This window comes from Pristiophorus japonicus, chromosome 4, assembly GCF_044704955.1.
Source record: "Pristiophorus japonicus isolate sPriJap1 chromosome 4, sPriJap1.hap1, whole genome shotgun sequence".
NCBI lineage: Eukaryota > Metazoa > Chordata > Chondrichthyes > Pristiophoridae > Pristiophorus > Pristiophorus japonicus.
This window is the reverse complement of record NC_091980.1, coordinates 63,159,970-63,177,260: the sequence shown is the minus strand read 5'-3', so window position 1 is coordinate 63,177,260 and position 17,291 is coordinate 63,159,970. Positions and strand designations below refer to the sequence as shown.

At 43.6% G+C, this 17,291-nt stretch overlaps 1 protein-coding gene across 1 annotated transcript in view; it reads left to right on the top strand.

The window, feature by feature from the left end:
• LOC139262070 (polypeptide N-acetylgalactosaminyltransferase 10-like) overlaps nt 1-17,291 on the top strand; it is a 157,247-nt gene that overhangs the window by 114,720 nt on the left and 25,236 nt on the right. The window contains exons 5-8 of the mRNA XM_070877225.1: nt 7,721-7,906; nt 8,834-9,017; nt 11,513-11,630; nt 15,185-15,292. Coding sequence (XP_070733326.1) covers nt 7,721-7,906; nt 8,834-9,017; nt 11,513-11,630; nt 15,185-15,292 — 596 coding nt within the window. The remainder of the gene's footprint in view (nt 1-7,720; nt 7,907-8,833; nt 9,018-11,512; nt 11,631-15,184; nt 15,293-17,291) is intronic.

Here is a 17,291-nt window from a genome sequence, read left to right as displayed (position 1 = left end):
CCATTTGCTTTCTTAACCGCCTGCTGTACCTGCATGCCAACCTTCAATGACTGATGTACCATGACACCCAGGTCTCGTTGCACCTTCCCTTTTCCTAATCTGTCACCATTCAGATAATAGTCTGTCTCTCTGTTTTTACCACCAAAGTGGATAACCTCACATTTATCCACATTATACTTCATCTGCCACGCATTTGCCCACTCACCTAACCTATCCAAGTCACTCTGCAGCCTCATAGCATCCTCCTCGCAGCTCACACTGCCACCCAACTTAGTGTCATCCGCAAATTTGGAGATACTACATTTAATCCCCTCGTCTAAATCATTAATGTACAATGTAAACAGCTGGGGCCCCAGCATAGAACCTTGCGGTACCCCACTAGTCACTGCCTGCCATTCTGAAAAGTACCCATTTACTCCTACTCTTTGCTTCCTGTCTGACAACCAGTTCTCAATCCACGTCAGCACACTACCCCCAATCCCATGTGCTTTAACTTTGCACATTAATCTCTTGTGTGGGACCTTGTCGAAAGCCTTCTGAAAGTCCAAATATACCACATCAACTGGTTCTCCTTTGTCCACTTTACTGGAAACATCCTCAAAAAATTCCAGAAGATTTGTCAAGCATGATTTCCCTTTCACAAATCCATGCTGACTTGGACCTATCATGTCACCATTTTCCAAATGCGATGCTATGACATCCTTAATAATTGATTCCATCATTTTACCCACTACTGAGGTCAGGCTGACCGGTCTATAATTCCCTGCTTTCTCTCTCCCTCCTTTTTTAAAAAGTGGGGTTACATTGGCTACCCTCCACTCGATAGGAACTGATCCAGAGTCAATGGAATGTTGGAAAATGACTGTCAATGCATCCGCTACTTCCAAGGCCACCTCCTTAAGTACTCTGGGATGCAGTCCATCAGGCCCTGGGGATTTATCGGCCTTCAATCCCATCAATTTCCCCAACACAATTTCCCAACTAATAAAGATTTCCCTCAGTTCCTCCTCCTTACTAGACCTTCTGACCCCTTTTATATCCGGAAGGTTGTTTGTGTCCTCCTTAGTGAATACTGAACCAAAGTACTTGTTCAATTGGTCTGCCATTTCTTTGTTCCCCGTTATGACTTCCTCTAATTCTGACTGCAGGGGACCTACGTTTGTCTTTACTAACCTTTTTTTCTTTACATACCTATAGAAACTTTTGCAATCCGCCTCAATGTTCCCTGCAAGCTTCTTCTCGTACTCCATTTTCCCTGCCCTAATCAAACCCTTTGTCTTCCTCTGCTGAGTTCTAAATTTCTCCCAGTCCCCAGGTTCGCTGCTATTTCTGGCCAATTTGTATGCCACTTCCTTGGCTTTAATACTATCCCTGATTTCCCTAGATAGCCACGGTTGAGCCACCTTCCCTTTTTTATTTTTACGCCAGACAGGAATGTACAATTGTTGTAATTCATCCATGCGGTCTCTAAATGTCTGCCATTGCCCATCCACAGGCAACCCCTTAAGTATCATTCGCCAATCTATCTTAGCCAATTCACGCCTCATACCTTCAAAGTTACCCTTCTTTAAGTTCTGGACCATGGTCTCTGAATTAACTGTTTCATTCTCCATCCTAATGCAGAATTCCACCATATTATGGTCACTCTTCCCCAAGGGGCCTCGCACAATGAGATTGCTAATTAATCCTCTCTCATTACACAACACCCAGTCTAAGATGGCCTCCCCCCCTAGTTGGTTCCTCGACATATTGGTCTAGAAAACCATCCCTTATGCACTCCAGGAAATCCTCCTCCACCGTTTTGCTTCCAGTTTGGCTAGCCCAATCTATGTGCATATTAAAGTCACCCATTATAACTGCTGCACCTTTATTGCATGCACTCCTAATTTCCTGTTTGATGCCCTCCCCAACATCACTACTACTGTTTGGAGGTCTGTACACAACTCCCACTAAAGTTTTTTGTCCTTTGGTGTTCTGCAGCTCTACCCATATAGATTCCACATCATCCAAGCTAATGTCTTTCCTAACTATTGCATTAATCTCCTCTTTAACCAGCAATGCTACCCCACCTCCTTTTCCTTTTATTCTATCCTTCCTGAATGTTGAATACCCCTGGATGTTGAGTTCCCAGCCCTGATCATCATGGAGCCACGTCTCCGTAATCCCAATCACATCATATTTGTTAACATCTATTTGCACAATTAATTCATCCACCTTATTGCGGATACTCCTTGCATTAAGACACAAAGCCTTCAGGCTTGTTTTTTTAACACCCTTTGGCCTTTTAGAATTTTGCTGTACAGTGGCCCTTTTTGTTCTTTGCCTTGGGTTTCTCTGCCCTCCACTTTTCCTCATCTCCTTTCTGTCTTTTGCTTTTGCCTCCTTTTTGTCTCCCTCTGTCTCCCTGCGTTGGTTCCCATCCCCCTGCAATATTAGTTTAACTCCTCCCCAACAGCACTAGCAAACACTCCCCCTAGGACATTGGTTCCGGTCCTGCCCAGGTGCAGACCGTCCGGTTTGTACTGGTCCCACCTCCCCCAGAACCGGTTCCAATGCCCCAGGAATTTGAATCCCTCCCTGCTGCACCACTGCTCAAGCCACGTATTCATCTGCGCTATCCTGCGATTCCTACTCTGACTAGCACGAGGCACTGGTAGCAATCCCGAGATTACTACTTTTGAGGTCCTACTTTTTAATTTAGCTCCTAGCTCCTTAAATTCTTTTCGTAGGACCTCATCCCTTTTTTTACCTATGTCGTTGGCACCAATGTGCACCACGACAACTGGCTGTTCTCCCTCCCATTTCAGAATGTCCTGCACCCGCTCCGAGACATCCTTGACCCTTGCACCAGGGAGGCAACATACCATCCTGGAGTCTCGGTTGCGGCCGCAGAAACGCCTATCTATTCCCCTCACCATCGAATCCCCTATCACTATCGCACTCCCAATCTTTTTCCTGCCCTCCTGTGCAGCAGAGCCAGCCATGGTGCCATGAACTTGGCTGCTGCTGCCCTCCCCTGATGAGTCATCCCCCCCAACAGTACTCAAAGCAGTGTATCTGTTTTGCAGGGGGATGACCACAGGGGACCCCTGCACTATCTTCCTTGCACTGCTCTTCCTGCTGGTCTTCCATTCCCTAGCTGGCTGTGGACCCTTCTCCTGCGGTAGGACCAACTCACTACACGTGATACTCACGTCATTCTCAGCATCGTGGATGCTCCAGAGTGAATCCACCCTCAGCTCCAATTCCGCAACGCAGACCGTCAAGAGCTCGAGGCAGATACACTTCCCGCACACGTAGTCCCCAGGGACACCGGAAGTGTCCCCGAGTTCCCACAAGGTACAGGAGGAGCATATCACGTGACCGAGCTCTCCTGCCATGCCTTAACCTTAGATACCCTTAAATTGGTAATAACAATGCTAAAGTTCACTTACTGATATAAAAAATAAAAAGAAAAGCTACTCACCAATCACCAGCCAATCACTTACCCCATTGGCTGTGATGTCACTTTTTGATTCCTTTCTACTTTTATTTTGCTTTCTCTACCGCTGTAGCTGTACAAGCACACCTTTTAAAGGCCGCTCCGACGCTGCTCCCACCTCTCGCCAACTGCCGCTGGTACTCGAGCTCCCGCTGGGCCTTTTAAAGGCCGCTCCGACGCTGCTCCCACCTCTCACCAACTGCCGCTGGTACTCGAGCTCCCGCTGGGCCTTTTAAAGGCCGCTCCGACGCTGCTCCCACCTCTCGCCAACTGCCGCTGGTACTCGAGCTCCCGCTGGGCCTTTTAAAGGCCGCTCCGACGCTGCTCCCACCTCTCGCCAACTGCCGCTGGTACTCGATCATTGAATATATTTAAGTCGGAGATAGACAGATTTTTGAGTGATAAGGGAGTAAAGGTTTATGGGGAGTGGGCAGAGAAATGGAGCTGAGTCCATGATCAGATCAACCATGATCTTATTGAATGGCAGAGCAGGCTCGAGGGGCCAAATGGCCTACTCCTGTCGTTTTTCTTACGTTCTTATATCTGAACAGTCTCACAAGTTAGGCTCCTACACATGAATTGTAAAGCTACTGTGCTTTTCTTTTGGAAGATTACACTACACTCTAATGGCATGTTTCTAAGGAGCAAAGGGCTAGAAATTAGTCAGCCTTACGCACATTGTAACGCAATTTTTTCACATTAAAACTGCTTTTTTATTATTAATATAAAGTGCACAAAATTCCCCAAAGGTTAAGAATGGTGTTTTCAAAATGTCGGCATTTTTCGGATCGCCATACCTTAAAAATCGCACTGCCTAAATTTGGCCATTTGGCGAACCCGTACTCGGGTCAAAAAACAACGCATGGAAAAAGCAAGCGTTGCAGCCCAAAAACCATCAGTAAGAAGATTTACAAAAAACGTAAGTTGAAGTTTTTTTTAAAAACCATTTTTTCAGCGATTCATTTCTTAAGGTTTTTGTGAATGTTTTCTCATTTTTTATTTTTACTACTTTTTCTTGTGTTTTCTCCCCTGTATTTTTGACGATATCGGCCTCGCTGTAAAGTTAGAGAGGATGGCGGTATTAAACACGATTCCTTCAGCAATGCCCTTTTTTAACGATAGCGGTATTGTTTGGACAAACTTGCCCCCTTAAAAAAATGGTGACATTTTTCTTATTATTTCTTCACAAAAATGTCATTATTTATCAAATAACGACAGGCTAGCTAATCTCTAGCCCATAGTGTTTTGCTTGTTAAAGAGGAAACCTGAGCCATGAGGTATATTCTGCATTGCAAAGGGATCAGGACTGTGTGACTTTGTTTCAGTGGGGAAGTGTATCGCTTGAAATATCATTGTACTCCCATAATGGGTTTTTGCATTCCAAAGGTTTTAGGCCACAGATATATAGGGTAAAGACGAATTATTGTTTCAATTCGCCAGACTGATTTCTATTTAATTGAATTGATGAGCAATTCAGCATTTTGAAATCTAGAGAAAATAATAGATGAATAGATTTAACTATCAGTCCGCAATTAATATTGTTAGTATCAGTCCTATTTTTCTCCTGTTTCTGATAAATGGTGAAAGTGCACATACAGTCGCTGAAGGATTTCTTAGTGGTGATGCAGTAAACGTACACAGCAGTATTTAGGTCATTATCTCAAAGATTTGTCTTGCTGTTGACATACTTGTAATAAAGGAATGTCTATTTTTAAGAGATAAGAACACCCTCCAACAAACGAAGGTGAATTTCAGGAGTCTTCACTCATTTATCACTGAAGATAGCATTTGGCATAATTTATGTTACATTCTTGAGTCCTGAGAGGATGTCAGATGATATCAATGTAGGATTTGTGCAAAGTAGATCTTTGTTGCAGTAAGTGACACCATGATCAAGTCATTTAAATTAGATTGATAAATGTAACATTTGTGAAGCTCATTAAGGTTTAAGAACAAAGGCATGAAATGCGAAAAGGCCATTCAGCTTATCAAGTCGATTCATTCTATAGACTTTATACATGATCCGTAATGGACTTCCCAGTCTATTTAATTTTGTGAGGTAAAGTTCTGCATAAGCACTGTTTGCCCCACAAAGCCAATTCCATAAAATTCTACAATACCCATCTAACCTTTGACTCTACATTATAAACCCAAGACTAGTTGCTAACGTGGCATAACCTATCCATAGTTCCAGTAGCTCAGGTTCTGCAGAGCATTTTATTATCTTAATCAACACCAATTCTTCTTAGAATTTATCCACATAAGCCTTAATTCAATTCCTTACAAGATCCATCGAGCTTTATTTTTAAGATCCTATTATCACTGCACTGGTGCTTCACCTTTAACTTGCAACATGATTATGCATTCAAATAGATTTTTAAGTTTTCAACAAGCTAAAAGTTTGAATCTTGAGCTAGTTTATTAAGTTGATGTGTCTTGCTCTGTACTTGCAGTGTGACCAATGTTTGTGTGCATATAAAGACATATGTATACGTGTACATGGTCAAATCTCTTTCTGATCTCCCTCCTGATCTCTGCTTCTCCCAATTTGCCTTACTGAAAAATATCAGGGTTCATCTGCTGCCATTCACATCTTCAGTGTCAGGGAACAAGAGATGTATTATTTATTGAATAATACAATTGTGTGGTGCTTAAATATATCTTGATTATAGCTGGTGTTTGCAAAAAAATGATTTAATTTAAAAACAGAAAATGCTGGAAATACACAGTAGGCCCTCCATATCTTTTCTCTTATTCTATGCTGATGGATTTGCTGCCTATTTGTGAATTTTTTATTGTAGAAGATTTGCAGTTTTTTCTTAAATTATGTGATAGTTGTTTAATTTCTGTCCATTCATAATTCTCATAGTGAATTTAACATCTCATCCAAAGACGGTGTCTCTGACAGTGCAGCTTTCCCTCAGCACTGCACTAGTGTCAGCCTGGCTAATATGTTCAAGACTCTGGAGTGGGACTTCAACCCACAACTTTCTGAATTGGAAGTGAATGTGCCATCAACTGAGTCACAGCTGATACCAAACAAGAATAAATCACTTTTTGAAGGATTGAAAAAAATAAAATGTTTATCTTTCCATTGAAGGAGGGGATCAAAATATGGTGATTTAGCCAGTACACGAGAATAATGGGAGGTTGTGTATAGCCTATGTAATCTGAAGGAAGGTGCCAAATGCAAAATATAGTTATCAACAAAAGAAGTAGATAGGTTTGTATGATGAATAAAGATTATTGAAGAAGAACAGAGTGGGAGAGTTGAAAAACCCTTCTGAAACCATTTTGCCTCACTCCTCATGTTAATTGCAAATGACCCATCAGCTACAGCAATGTTGGAGCAATTTGAGGGGAAACTGGATAGCTATAAACAGCTTGAGTGTGAGTCAATTTGTGAACTTGTTTTCAATGACCAAATTGGGGTGCTCTTCAGTGAACAGTTTTATTAAATTATAGATAATTTCTGAAATTACATTGGAGTGTTTCTGTAGCCAGGGTCAAATATGAAACCTATCAGAAGCCTAATGATTTAATAACTGACATACTTTCCCAGGTTTTAATTACAGTGTTGCTGACGTCAACAGTAAATAAAACCCAATCATGTTATTAACTTTCGTAGATGTGGGAAAGCAGCAATGAACACTGATTTCTTGTTACTGCAGCACATGCTGAGAAAATCAAGTGTCTTGAAACATAATAAAAATATCAGTAACATCTTACATATGTAAATATTGTCAAAGGTTTTGAAGAAATATTTTGATTCAAATTATTGGATTCAAATACAGTAACACTATTCGTCAAATGCAAATCTGAGAAAAAGGCAGAAATCCAATATTTTTTTAAAAACCTTGTTCATTATGTTCAGTTCAGAATTACTAGAATTATGATTTACAATCCTTAATTTACACCAAGGAGAAAAACCAGATTTTCATGTTCCACCATATAAGCGTCTGATGTAGTGGTATGCTTAGAGAGGGATATACAAGTATGTTATGATTAAGTGGTTTTGTTTATTTGGAATTAAAATAAACAGGTGTTGGAGAAAGATAAGGCAGATTCAGAATTCAAACACATTATTGATTCATCACAGAAGGGTAATATCTCAAGAAATAGAAAAAAGTGCTCCAGAACATACCCAGCAAGGCACTATCAAGCAGAATCAAATAGAACAAAAGTGTTGGACAGGAACCAGTAGCCTCTGCACTCACTTTCATTTCATTTGTCCAATAGAATATTTGAAAAAGCGCTTGGAAGAATATATGGCTCGATTTCCAAAGGTCAGGATCATGCGGACTAAGAAGCGAGAAGGTTTAATTCGAACGCGACTACTGGGGGCCTCAGTGGCAATCGCAGAGGTCATAACTTTCTTGGATTCTCACTGTGAAGCAAATGTGAATTGGCTGCCCCCACTGCTTGGTAAGAAACAAAATTCTAAGTAGATAATGCACAAAGTTTGGAATTTGATGGACATCTTTTAAGAGAGATTTCGTTAGCAGTAGCTCTCTGAGTTTGTTTCTAGTTTTAGCATCTTTGGAGAGAAAGCTATTTATATACTGTGCGCGATGATGGTTTTGTTCATGAAGAATTGTGATTAGTAGGTTTATAAGATGTCAGACAACATAATCCCTGTGGATTGAATCTATCCTGTTGTTCCTTTATTTGGGTCATAGTGAGCTTTTTTATTTAACAAGACATGTAATTGTCTCTTGAACCTAGTTATAAATTAGGTAACATCCAAACCAGGTGCCTTGGAGTTAATGTGTTGTATTTTATTCTTAACATTTGCAGCTGTCTCTATTCATATTAAAGATCATGAAGTCAAATTGACTAGATTTGAAATGTGTTCACAGTGGGACAAAAAAATGGGCCAAGGGGGAAGTGAATAAGCATGTAAAGAAATGAAAAGGAAAGTTAGAAAGGTGGAGATAAATTAGAGAATGTTTTCAAGGTGAGAAAAGACAGTTATATAGTTTCATACTTCCAAATTGCAACCATCTTTTAATTTAGGTGTTCCACAATGATCATCAGCTAGATAGGAGAAATTCATCCAATGTAGCCTAACCTTAATTGTTATCTGCTGAGTCCTGCTGCAAGAGTACGTGTGTGAACAAGATTAGAGTTTGTTCAAATGGATCCCATGGTCAAATAGCTCACCAACACACACTGCCCATGCTTACACACAAAGAATGCTACTTCCTCGTATTGTCCCTGTTCTCTTCGATCTGTTGACTTTTCCCAATCATGTTTATATCGTAACTTTTTTGTCCATTGAATGTTAGTGTTTATGTTGTGATTTTAAAAATACAGTTTTAATTTGAATCCCCATTCCTTTCAATCTTTCAGATAGAATTGTTCAGAACCGCAAAATAATTGTGTGTCCTATGATCGATGTTATTGACCATGACCATTTTGGATATGAGACTCAGGCTGGTGATGCAATGCGAGGAGCATTTGACTGGGAAATGTATTATAAACGTATTCCAATTCCAGTAGAGCTACGCAAACCTGATCCAAGTGACCCTTTTGAGTAAGTTTTAGTCATTTGAAACATTAGTGATCAACAAGGATCGGATTGTTGTACTAGTTAAGTGAACAAGGGTTTTTGTCATCCTTTGCCCTAATCAGTTCACACTTTTTTTTAAACCTAGAGGTTAATTTATTTTCCTGCAAAATTTCCTTTATGAATCGAATAACAAAGCACCATCTAAGTGCAGTCTGTTTTAAAACAATAATTGCACAGTGCAAACAATCTCCCTACTCTTTTATATAACCATGCTTCCCTTGAGTGCTTCCACATGTCCCCCTCTCACCTATTCTAGGCTCCTACTAAGTACGACCTGAAGATGTGAATTCCAAGATATGGGAATTTGAGACTTCATGTAGGTGAGATCACAAGCTGCTGTATTTTGGATAAGTTCAAGCATGGGGTGGGTTCAGGCAGGAAGCTCCAGCTAGGTCAAATCTGGAGGTGAAGGCATGACTAGATATGGTGCTTCTTGATGCTGTACAGAAGGGTCACGGGACTAAGGTGGCCCTTGTCAGCATACATTTGATTCAGACCTCTAAACCCTCCTCAAGGAGTTTGAAGGCAGGAGGCACAGACTCCTGGGTGTTGGTGCCACCAAGCCACCAAGAAATGTAGATTGTGCTGCCTGAAGTGATGAGGCACTAGCTCTGAGTGCCTGCAAGCTCCCTCACCCCCCAGGACTGCAGAACATTACGGCAGCTGGCTCTTGGCATAGAGCTGCTGCTGGCTGCATCTCTGGAGCTTGCTCCTGTGCAGCCTGGTCTTGCCTCCCATGTTCTGCTGGCATGGTGTTCTGAGGGTGAAGGCCAGAGGTCTGACTTGCTGCTGTCCTGAGAGACAGCAGACAGGTGAACCCCAACTGTCACCATTTCCACTGGTCCCTGGATCTCCCCAGCTCCTTCACCTCATCATCATCCTGCTCCTCCTCCAGCACCACCTATTTCTCTGGTGGATCTGCAGGAAAAGAGGGTAGAAGGCAAGACTAATTCCCTTGGAGTTAAGGAGACAGAAAAGTGGTGGAATTTTCTGTGTGGTGTTTCATAGGGATGTCAGGGCAACATTGCAAATGTTCAGTCACTAACCTGGCCCTGGCAAGATGCCATCAACCTCATCATTTCCCATAACAAGATCTGAATGCGTGCCCACTAGCTCCATGGCCTTGTCCTCAAAGAGGGTGCGAGGTTCAGAGGTGGGGATGCATTTTCCAGTGGCCTTCCTTTGATAGGCATTGTGCATCAATTTGTCTGGGAAGAAGGTAGAGGAAATGAGTATAAGGCTAGCAGTTGAAGAGTATTTGCCAAGTGGCATGGGAGAGCTGAGGAAAGTGATGTGGGGCTTTAAGACTGTTGAAGTGGAGGAAGGCGGTACATGTAAGCGATTGCTGTGAGGGGAGCTGGGTAGCTATAGTGCAGAATACGGATTTAGAGCCCACCCCAACCAAAGGGTTGTGTGAAGGGTTAATTATGGAAGTGTTACTTTAAGAAGCTGATGCCCAAGATAAAAGCGAATACCAGCGTAAATGTATTAGCTTGCCAGTCCTGTTGAAATCTTGGAACATTTTGCTGTAATGTTCTGCAATCCTGGGGGTGAGGGAGTTGGCAGGCACTCAGAGCTAGTGCCTCATCACTTCAGGCAGCACAATCTACATTTCTTAATGGCACCCATATCCAGGAGTCTGTGCCTCCTGCCTTCAAACTCCTTGAGGTGGGTTTAGAGGTTTAAATCATATGTATGCTGATGACATCCTGCTCTACCTCGCTGCTTTTTCCATTGATCCGAAGGTTGGTGTCATACTCTCCAATTGCCTATCTAATAATCCAAGACCTGGATGAGCAAGACTTCTTCTAGCTGAATGCCTTCGGCCTTTATTCCATCACACTCACCATCTGCCATCTGAACCACAGATGGGAAATGTGGAACATTTAATTGACCCAGAGCTCAGCTTCCCCCTTTACATGTGCTCCATTATTAAAATTACTTTCTGCCCCTTTGTTGAAACCCTAGTCGTGTCTTCACCTCCAGATTTGGCCTTCCTGCCTGAACCCAACCCATGCTTGAACTTATCCAAAACACAGCAGCTCTAGATCTCACCTTAATGAAGTCTCAAATTCCCATCACCTTGTCCTTCCGATACTCTTGATTTCAAAATTCTAGTCTTGTTTTTCAAATCCTAGCCAGGCTCCTCCTCTCCCCTACACACACACTTAGTGATTTCCTCTTGCTTCCTCCATTTCATCACTGGTGCATGCTTATTCAGCCGCTATGCTTCTTTGTACTGAAGCACTCTACTCAGTTTTCTCTACCTGACCACCTCCCTACTTGCCTTTAAAACCCTCTTCAATTGGACCCTAGTTCCCCACCCCAGTCTCTACATTCTTCCCTCTTGTCCTTGTGGTATATATCATAGATCGAAGATATTTTGCAACACTTCCTATTTTCATATCTTTTATAACTGATCAAATTAAAATGCAATCAATCTACTTGTATCTTTCCAGATCACCTGTCATGGCTGGAGGTTTGTTTGCTGTTGATAGAAAGTGGTTCTGGGAGCTGGGTGGCTATGACACAGGTTTGGAAATTTGGGGAGGAGAGCAATATGAAATATCATTCAAGGTAAGCTACATACCATGGTCCGATGTATGCATTCGTAACATTCCTAATTGAGTATGAAGTGGTACAATACCACTAAAATCCTCTTTAGCACAGCAAGCTACCTGCAAAACCTAGATCTATCATTCTCTTAAGGATTAAATATTGCATCTTAATTGGAAATCTTTCACTGCTAATGAAGATTGCTCATCTTTCCCAAGATATTGACTTTGCTATATTGAAGTACAGTGGTGACAGTTGTTAACCCTGTGATCATTTGTTTCTTTTCATTTTTCATTTGAAATGTTCAAGTTATATGTTGCACTCTATAGTAACATTTGGATTCTTGAATTGTGTAACTATTATAGGTTATAATTACCAGAAAATATTGAACAGATTGGGGATCTTTTCTCCAGAAAAGAGAAGGCTGAGGGGTGACCTAATAGAGCTCTTTAAAATTATGAACAGGTTTGATAGAGTAGACGTAGTGAGGATATTTCCATCGTGGGGGAGTCCAAAACTAGAGGTCATAAATAATGTTCCCTGTGAGCTGCGCTTTGTTTTGTGCGGCCTGTTTCTTTTAATGCGCTGTCGCTTTAAATTTCTGCGCATGCGCAGTATTTACAATGTAAAGGCCGGTGAGCAGCCTGCGTGGGACTTTCCTATTACTGCATGGCCACGGAGGGAACATTGGTCATAAATATAAGATAGTCACTAATAAATCCAATAAGGAATTTAGGAGACACTTATTTACCCAGAGAGTGATTAGAATGTGGAACTTGTCGCCATATGGAGTAGCTGATCGACTAGCATAGATGCATTTAAGGGAAAGCTAGATAAGTACATGCAGGAAAAAGGAATTGAAGGATATGTTGATAGAGTTAGACGAAGTAGGGCTGGAGGAGGCTCGTGTGGAGCATAAACATCTGCTGGGTTGAATGGCTTGGTTTTGTGCTGTAAAGTCTATAGGCTCAATTTTCCCCAATGCTGTTTTTTGGCGTATTTGAAGAGTTATGCCCGACTATGCCAAAAAAATAGTTGAAAGTTTCCCTGTTTTAACTTGTGAATGTGGCCCGGCGCACATTGTCCGTAGCTCTGTGGGTGGAGCCTAAGATGTGCGCCAAAAAGATTGGGTTGCCAGGGTAATGAGGGACACACTGAGGACTGTGGCTGGAAAGTGAAACATGCAAGACATTCTGGCCAGCTCTCAGCAACCTGCACAAGCACAGTGCACATTGCAGCTATTTAAGGCAGCAACTTACCAACATGATAATATTAAAGAGTCTCTGTTCCAAAAGTCTATCCTGTAAACTGTATGAATTCGAAAGGACCCCCTCCCTCCGGTGCCACTTCTATCCTGGGCCGAAAGGTCTCCCTCCCCCCGGAGCTGGTGCCACTTTTAGCCCGAGCTGAATGGGCCCCTCCCCCCGGAGCTGGTGCCACTTCTAGCCCAGGCCGATTGGCTTCCCTCCCCCGGAGCCGGTGCTGCTCCTAGTCCAGGCTGAATACTTCTCCCCACCCTTCCTCTCTGCCGCTGCTGTCCCGGCCGTGGAACAGGATCTTCTGCGCTGATTTTGTTAACTGCCCAAAAGGTTTTTTAGAGCGGTCACATATGCCGTCTTAACAAAAATCGTAGTTGTCCAAACTTGCTTAAATGGCCAGAATTGGCATGGGTGGCAGTTTATGCCCCCAATGAGGTAAAAAAAATTGTAGCCTAAAAAATCCTACCTAAGTGAATTACGCTGGTGCAGAAACTTTGGGGGAAACTCGGAGAGTTTAATTAACTCCAAAAAAACAATGCACGGCAAAAAAAGTGCGCAGATAATTGTGGAAAATTGAGCCTTATGTAACTGCTTGATAACTCCTTTTAGCTCACCTGTAACCATCTACAGGTATTTCAATGAGCTTTCCAAGTTCTGAAGTAGTATTTATGAGACTAGGTGTTATTTGAAATCACTCTTAATCGGTTATTGCTAAATTTTACAAAATATCTATTGCTGTGTTTCATTTAAGCCGTTGATTTTGATTTCCTGACGCTCCTTTTACAAATATGTTTTTACTGTGGATTAATACCGGCCCTGCCAATTAAGCCATTTATTTGATGTAATTGCTGACGTATGTGTGCTGTATAAGTGATTCATTTTACTGTGTTACATATAGCTCATTGACCTGTATGAATAAGGGGCAACTTATGGAAGTACCACAGGTTCAGTTGTCGCATGCCATACAAATCCTGTACATGTTAACTGGAGCCTCCTCTTGGGTAGTTTCTAACCAATCGTCCCCTCACTCCTTGGATTCTGAACTTGTGTAGCAGGTCTGCACCTCCTCTCCTAGCTCTCAGGGCGTGAAATTCCATTATGTCCGTTTGGAGACGGTAACCGAGGCGAGGCAGGGCTCCCTGCCCCCCGCAACAGAAGTACCGGCCTGGCTGCAAAATTCCAGTTACTTTTGGGGCGGGTTTGGGAGCGCTACGCAGCCTCTCCACATAGCGCTGATGCATTTCAACGCCCCTCCCCTTCTGTAAAAGGGAAGGGATGCTGCGAACTCTGCAGGCCCTGTAAAGGCCTTCACTGGGCCACCAGGGCTAAGGGGAGCTGTGGCCACAGCCCGGCATGCAGCCTAGGCCCCAACCGGTAAGGGAGAGGGGAAATAAAAGATGGCGATGTGGGGCGCACAGCACCTCGCCTTTAAGGTTTGCCCCGCGATGGGTGACTGGCCCGGTTCGCAACCCGCGAGGCGTTGCTCGAGGCAGCCTCATGAGGGGCGAGTCATTTTCCGCTGTGGGGCGAATAGGGGTCACTGTGCACAGCGCTGAGGCACAATAGCCTGGGTCGCGACCAACCGGGTCGAGCTGCTACTGTTTTCGTGCTTCCACTAACTCTCATGCTATTCTGTGGGAGCCAGTCACCCCGCACACCCCCCAGAGACGCGAACAGGGGCATTTTGGCCCCTTAGTCTCTGGAACCTTCAAGGCACTCAGCAGGCCCTTCTGTGTGCTGATTAATCCCCATCAACCTTTCACCTTTGCAGCCCTCTTTCCTCCCTGTTCCGTGCTACATGTGGGACATTATACAAGCTCCCTCGCTCAGCGTCTTTGGACCCCGCGAGGTCTGTTCCCTGACAGTGGAAACTCCCATGCTATGCATGTTTTCAGGGGTTAATCCTCATCTGTTCACTCCCATCTCTCCCTCTTCTCATCGCTGCTCACCGTCTCCCACCCTCTTACTGAATGCTGCTCCCCCGTCTCCTATCCTCTTTCCCTTATCAAAATATTGTATTGAAAATGCCAGAATGTATAATTTTAAAATGGGAATTAAATTAATTCTGTAGGTCCAAATCCAATTATCCCTCACCTTTCAACTCAACTTTAGCTGAAGACTACACTTGGTCTTCACCCCCTGTGTAAAATGTCATGGGAGGTTGACTGGTGTTAAATAAATCTGAACTTTTGGAAGTACAATGGGTTAGTCAGATCATTTTGAAGTGCTAATAGCTTACATATTATGCATGTGGGTTCCACATTGGCTATCTTAAATTGACATTGTTAATATCCTTGCTTCTGAATGGGGTTTCAGGTATGGATGTGTGGTGGCCGGCTGGAAGACATCCCTTGCTCCAGGGTAGGACACATCTACAGAAAGTATGTCCCCTACAAGATTCCAAGTGGAATTGGCTTGCCCAGAGTAAGTGATTTCTATTTACATGTCTTTACATCTTTTCTCTCTGGTTTTCATTGTAATAACTTGTCTGACTTTTTTAAAAAAATGGAGACTCTATAAGGTCTCAGATAAAGTGCAACACAGGAGGCTTTTTAAGAAGATGGAAGCCTGTGGAATTAAAGGAAAAGTGGTGGTATGAATACAAAATTGGCTCAATGACGGGAAGCAAAGGGTGGTGGTGGATGTTTTTCAGATTGAGAGGTGGTTTGAGGAGGTGTTTGCCAAGGGTCAGTTTTCAGTCCATTACTCTTTCCAGTTTTTATAAATCACCGAGGCTAGGGCGTATGGAGTAGCATTATAGAGTTTGATGATGATATGAGACTTGGCAAAGTCGTAGATCATAATGAGGATAATTATAGGCTTCAGGATGACATAGCCAGGATGGTGAATTGGGCAGAAACATGGCAGATAGAGTTCAATGTGGAGAAGTGTGAAGAGATGGGAGGACTAATATGGAAAGACAGTATACTATAAATGGCATGATTTTGAAAAGTATAGATGAGCACAGAGACCTTGGTGTCCATAGAAACAAATCCTTAAAGGTGTCAGGGCAAATTGATCAGGTGGTTAAAAAAGCATATGGGTTATTTGAGTTTTTAAATAGAGGAATAGAATATAAAAGCAAACAGGTCATGCTAGAACTTTATAAATCATTTATTAGGCCTCAGCTGGAGTATTGTGAACAATTCTGGGCACCACACATTAGGAAAGCTGTAAATGCCTTAGAAAGGTCTTGGGAGGTTTACCAGGATGTTGTCAGAGACGAGGAACGTCAGTAATGAGGAGAGGTTGGAAAAGTTAGGACTGTTCTCCTAATCGACGATTTCAAGCTGATGAGAGATGTAATGTATTTGCTTTATGCGTTCTTTGCTTAAGAATTCCTAACAACACATTCTGTTAAGAACTAGTTAGTTTATTAACAAAGATTTATCACACTACACATTACCAGTTCATCCACTAGGCTCACAACTGCATACCTCATCGCAAATGACCCAGACCCAATTGACTAGTAGTATAGTATTAGGCAGTCTCTCGGTCGAGGATGACCTGCTTCCAGTTCTCAGGTGTTTCCATGAGGGACCTGACGTTCCAGGTCCCGAACTTCTTTCTGAAGGGTGGACGATGTCTGTGCATGAATTATTTTAACGTGGGATGCCCATTGCACACCAGCCAGCAAACAGGCTTGACAGAGCAGGGTCTTGGTCCAATGACAAGGGGATCCAAGATGACTAGAGACCAGGCTCCGCTGCATGGGCCTAGTACACACATATATTCCTGCTGTCCCTGGGATTTATAGGATGCAGTATGGGCCTCACGTCCTGGCTGCTGGCCTGTGCCACACCTTCCCTGGGCCCCAACCCCATTGCTGGTACACGCCTCACCGCTCCCGGACCCCGGCCTCGCCGCTCCCGGGCCACGGCCTCGCTTCTGGGTCCCGGCCTTCCCCCTCCTGCGCCCCGGCCTTCCCCCTCCCGCGCCGCCGCCCCGACCTCGCTTCCGGGCCCCAACGTCGCCACTCCTGGGCCCCGATCTCGCTCCGCTCCTGGTCCCCGCCAGTCCCAACCTCCGCTCCATGCCTCCTCCGATCGTTGCTCCCCACTGGTTTCTATCTCCGGGCTTCACCGCTCCTCCTGCACCTGGATTCCGACCCCGCCGCTGGTCTCGTCGATGCTCCAATCGGCTACCTGGATTCCGGTGACGTCGATCCAGTCACTCTCCTCTATTCCGTCACCCTCCCAGGATGGCTCGTGCCACCCCCTGCGATGGCAAGCTGATGGTGTTTTCTCGCAGGTCGGGTGGGCGCCTTACCTGGGTCCTGGGGCACTCCTGCTTATATCCCTGCCTGATGCTGATCGTGTTTTCTTGCAGGTAGGGTGGGGTTTTATTGAGTCTTGTGAACATCATGTGACTGGCTAAGCCACTCACAATGTAACAGCTCTAAAAACCTGTGAGCATCCTCACA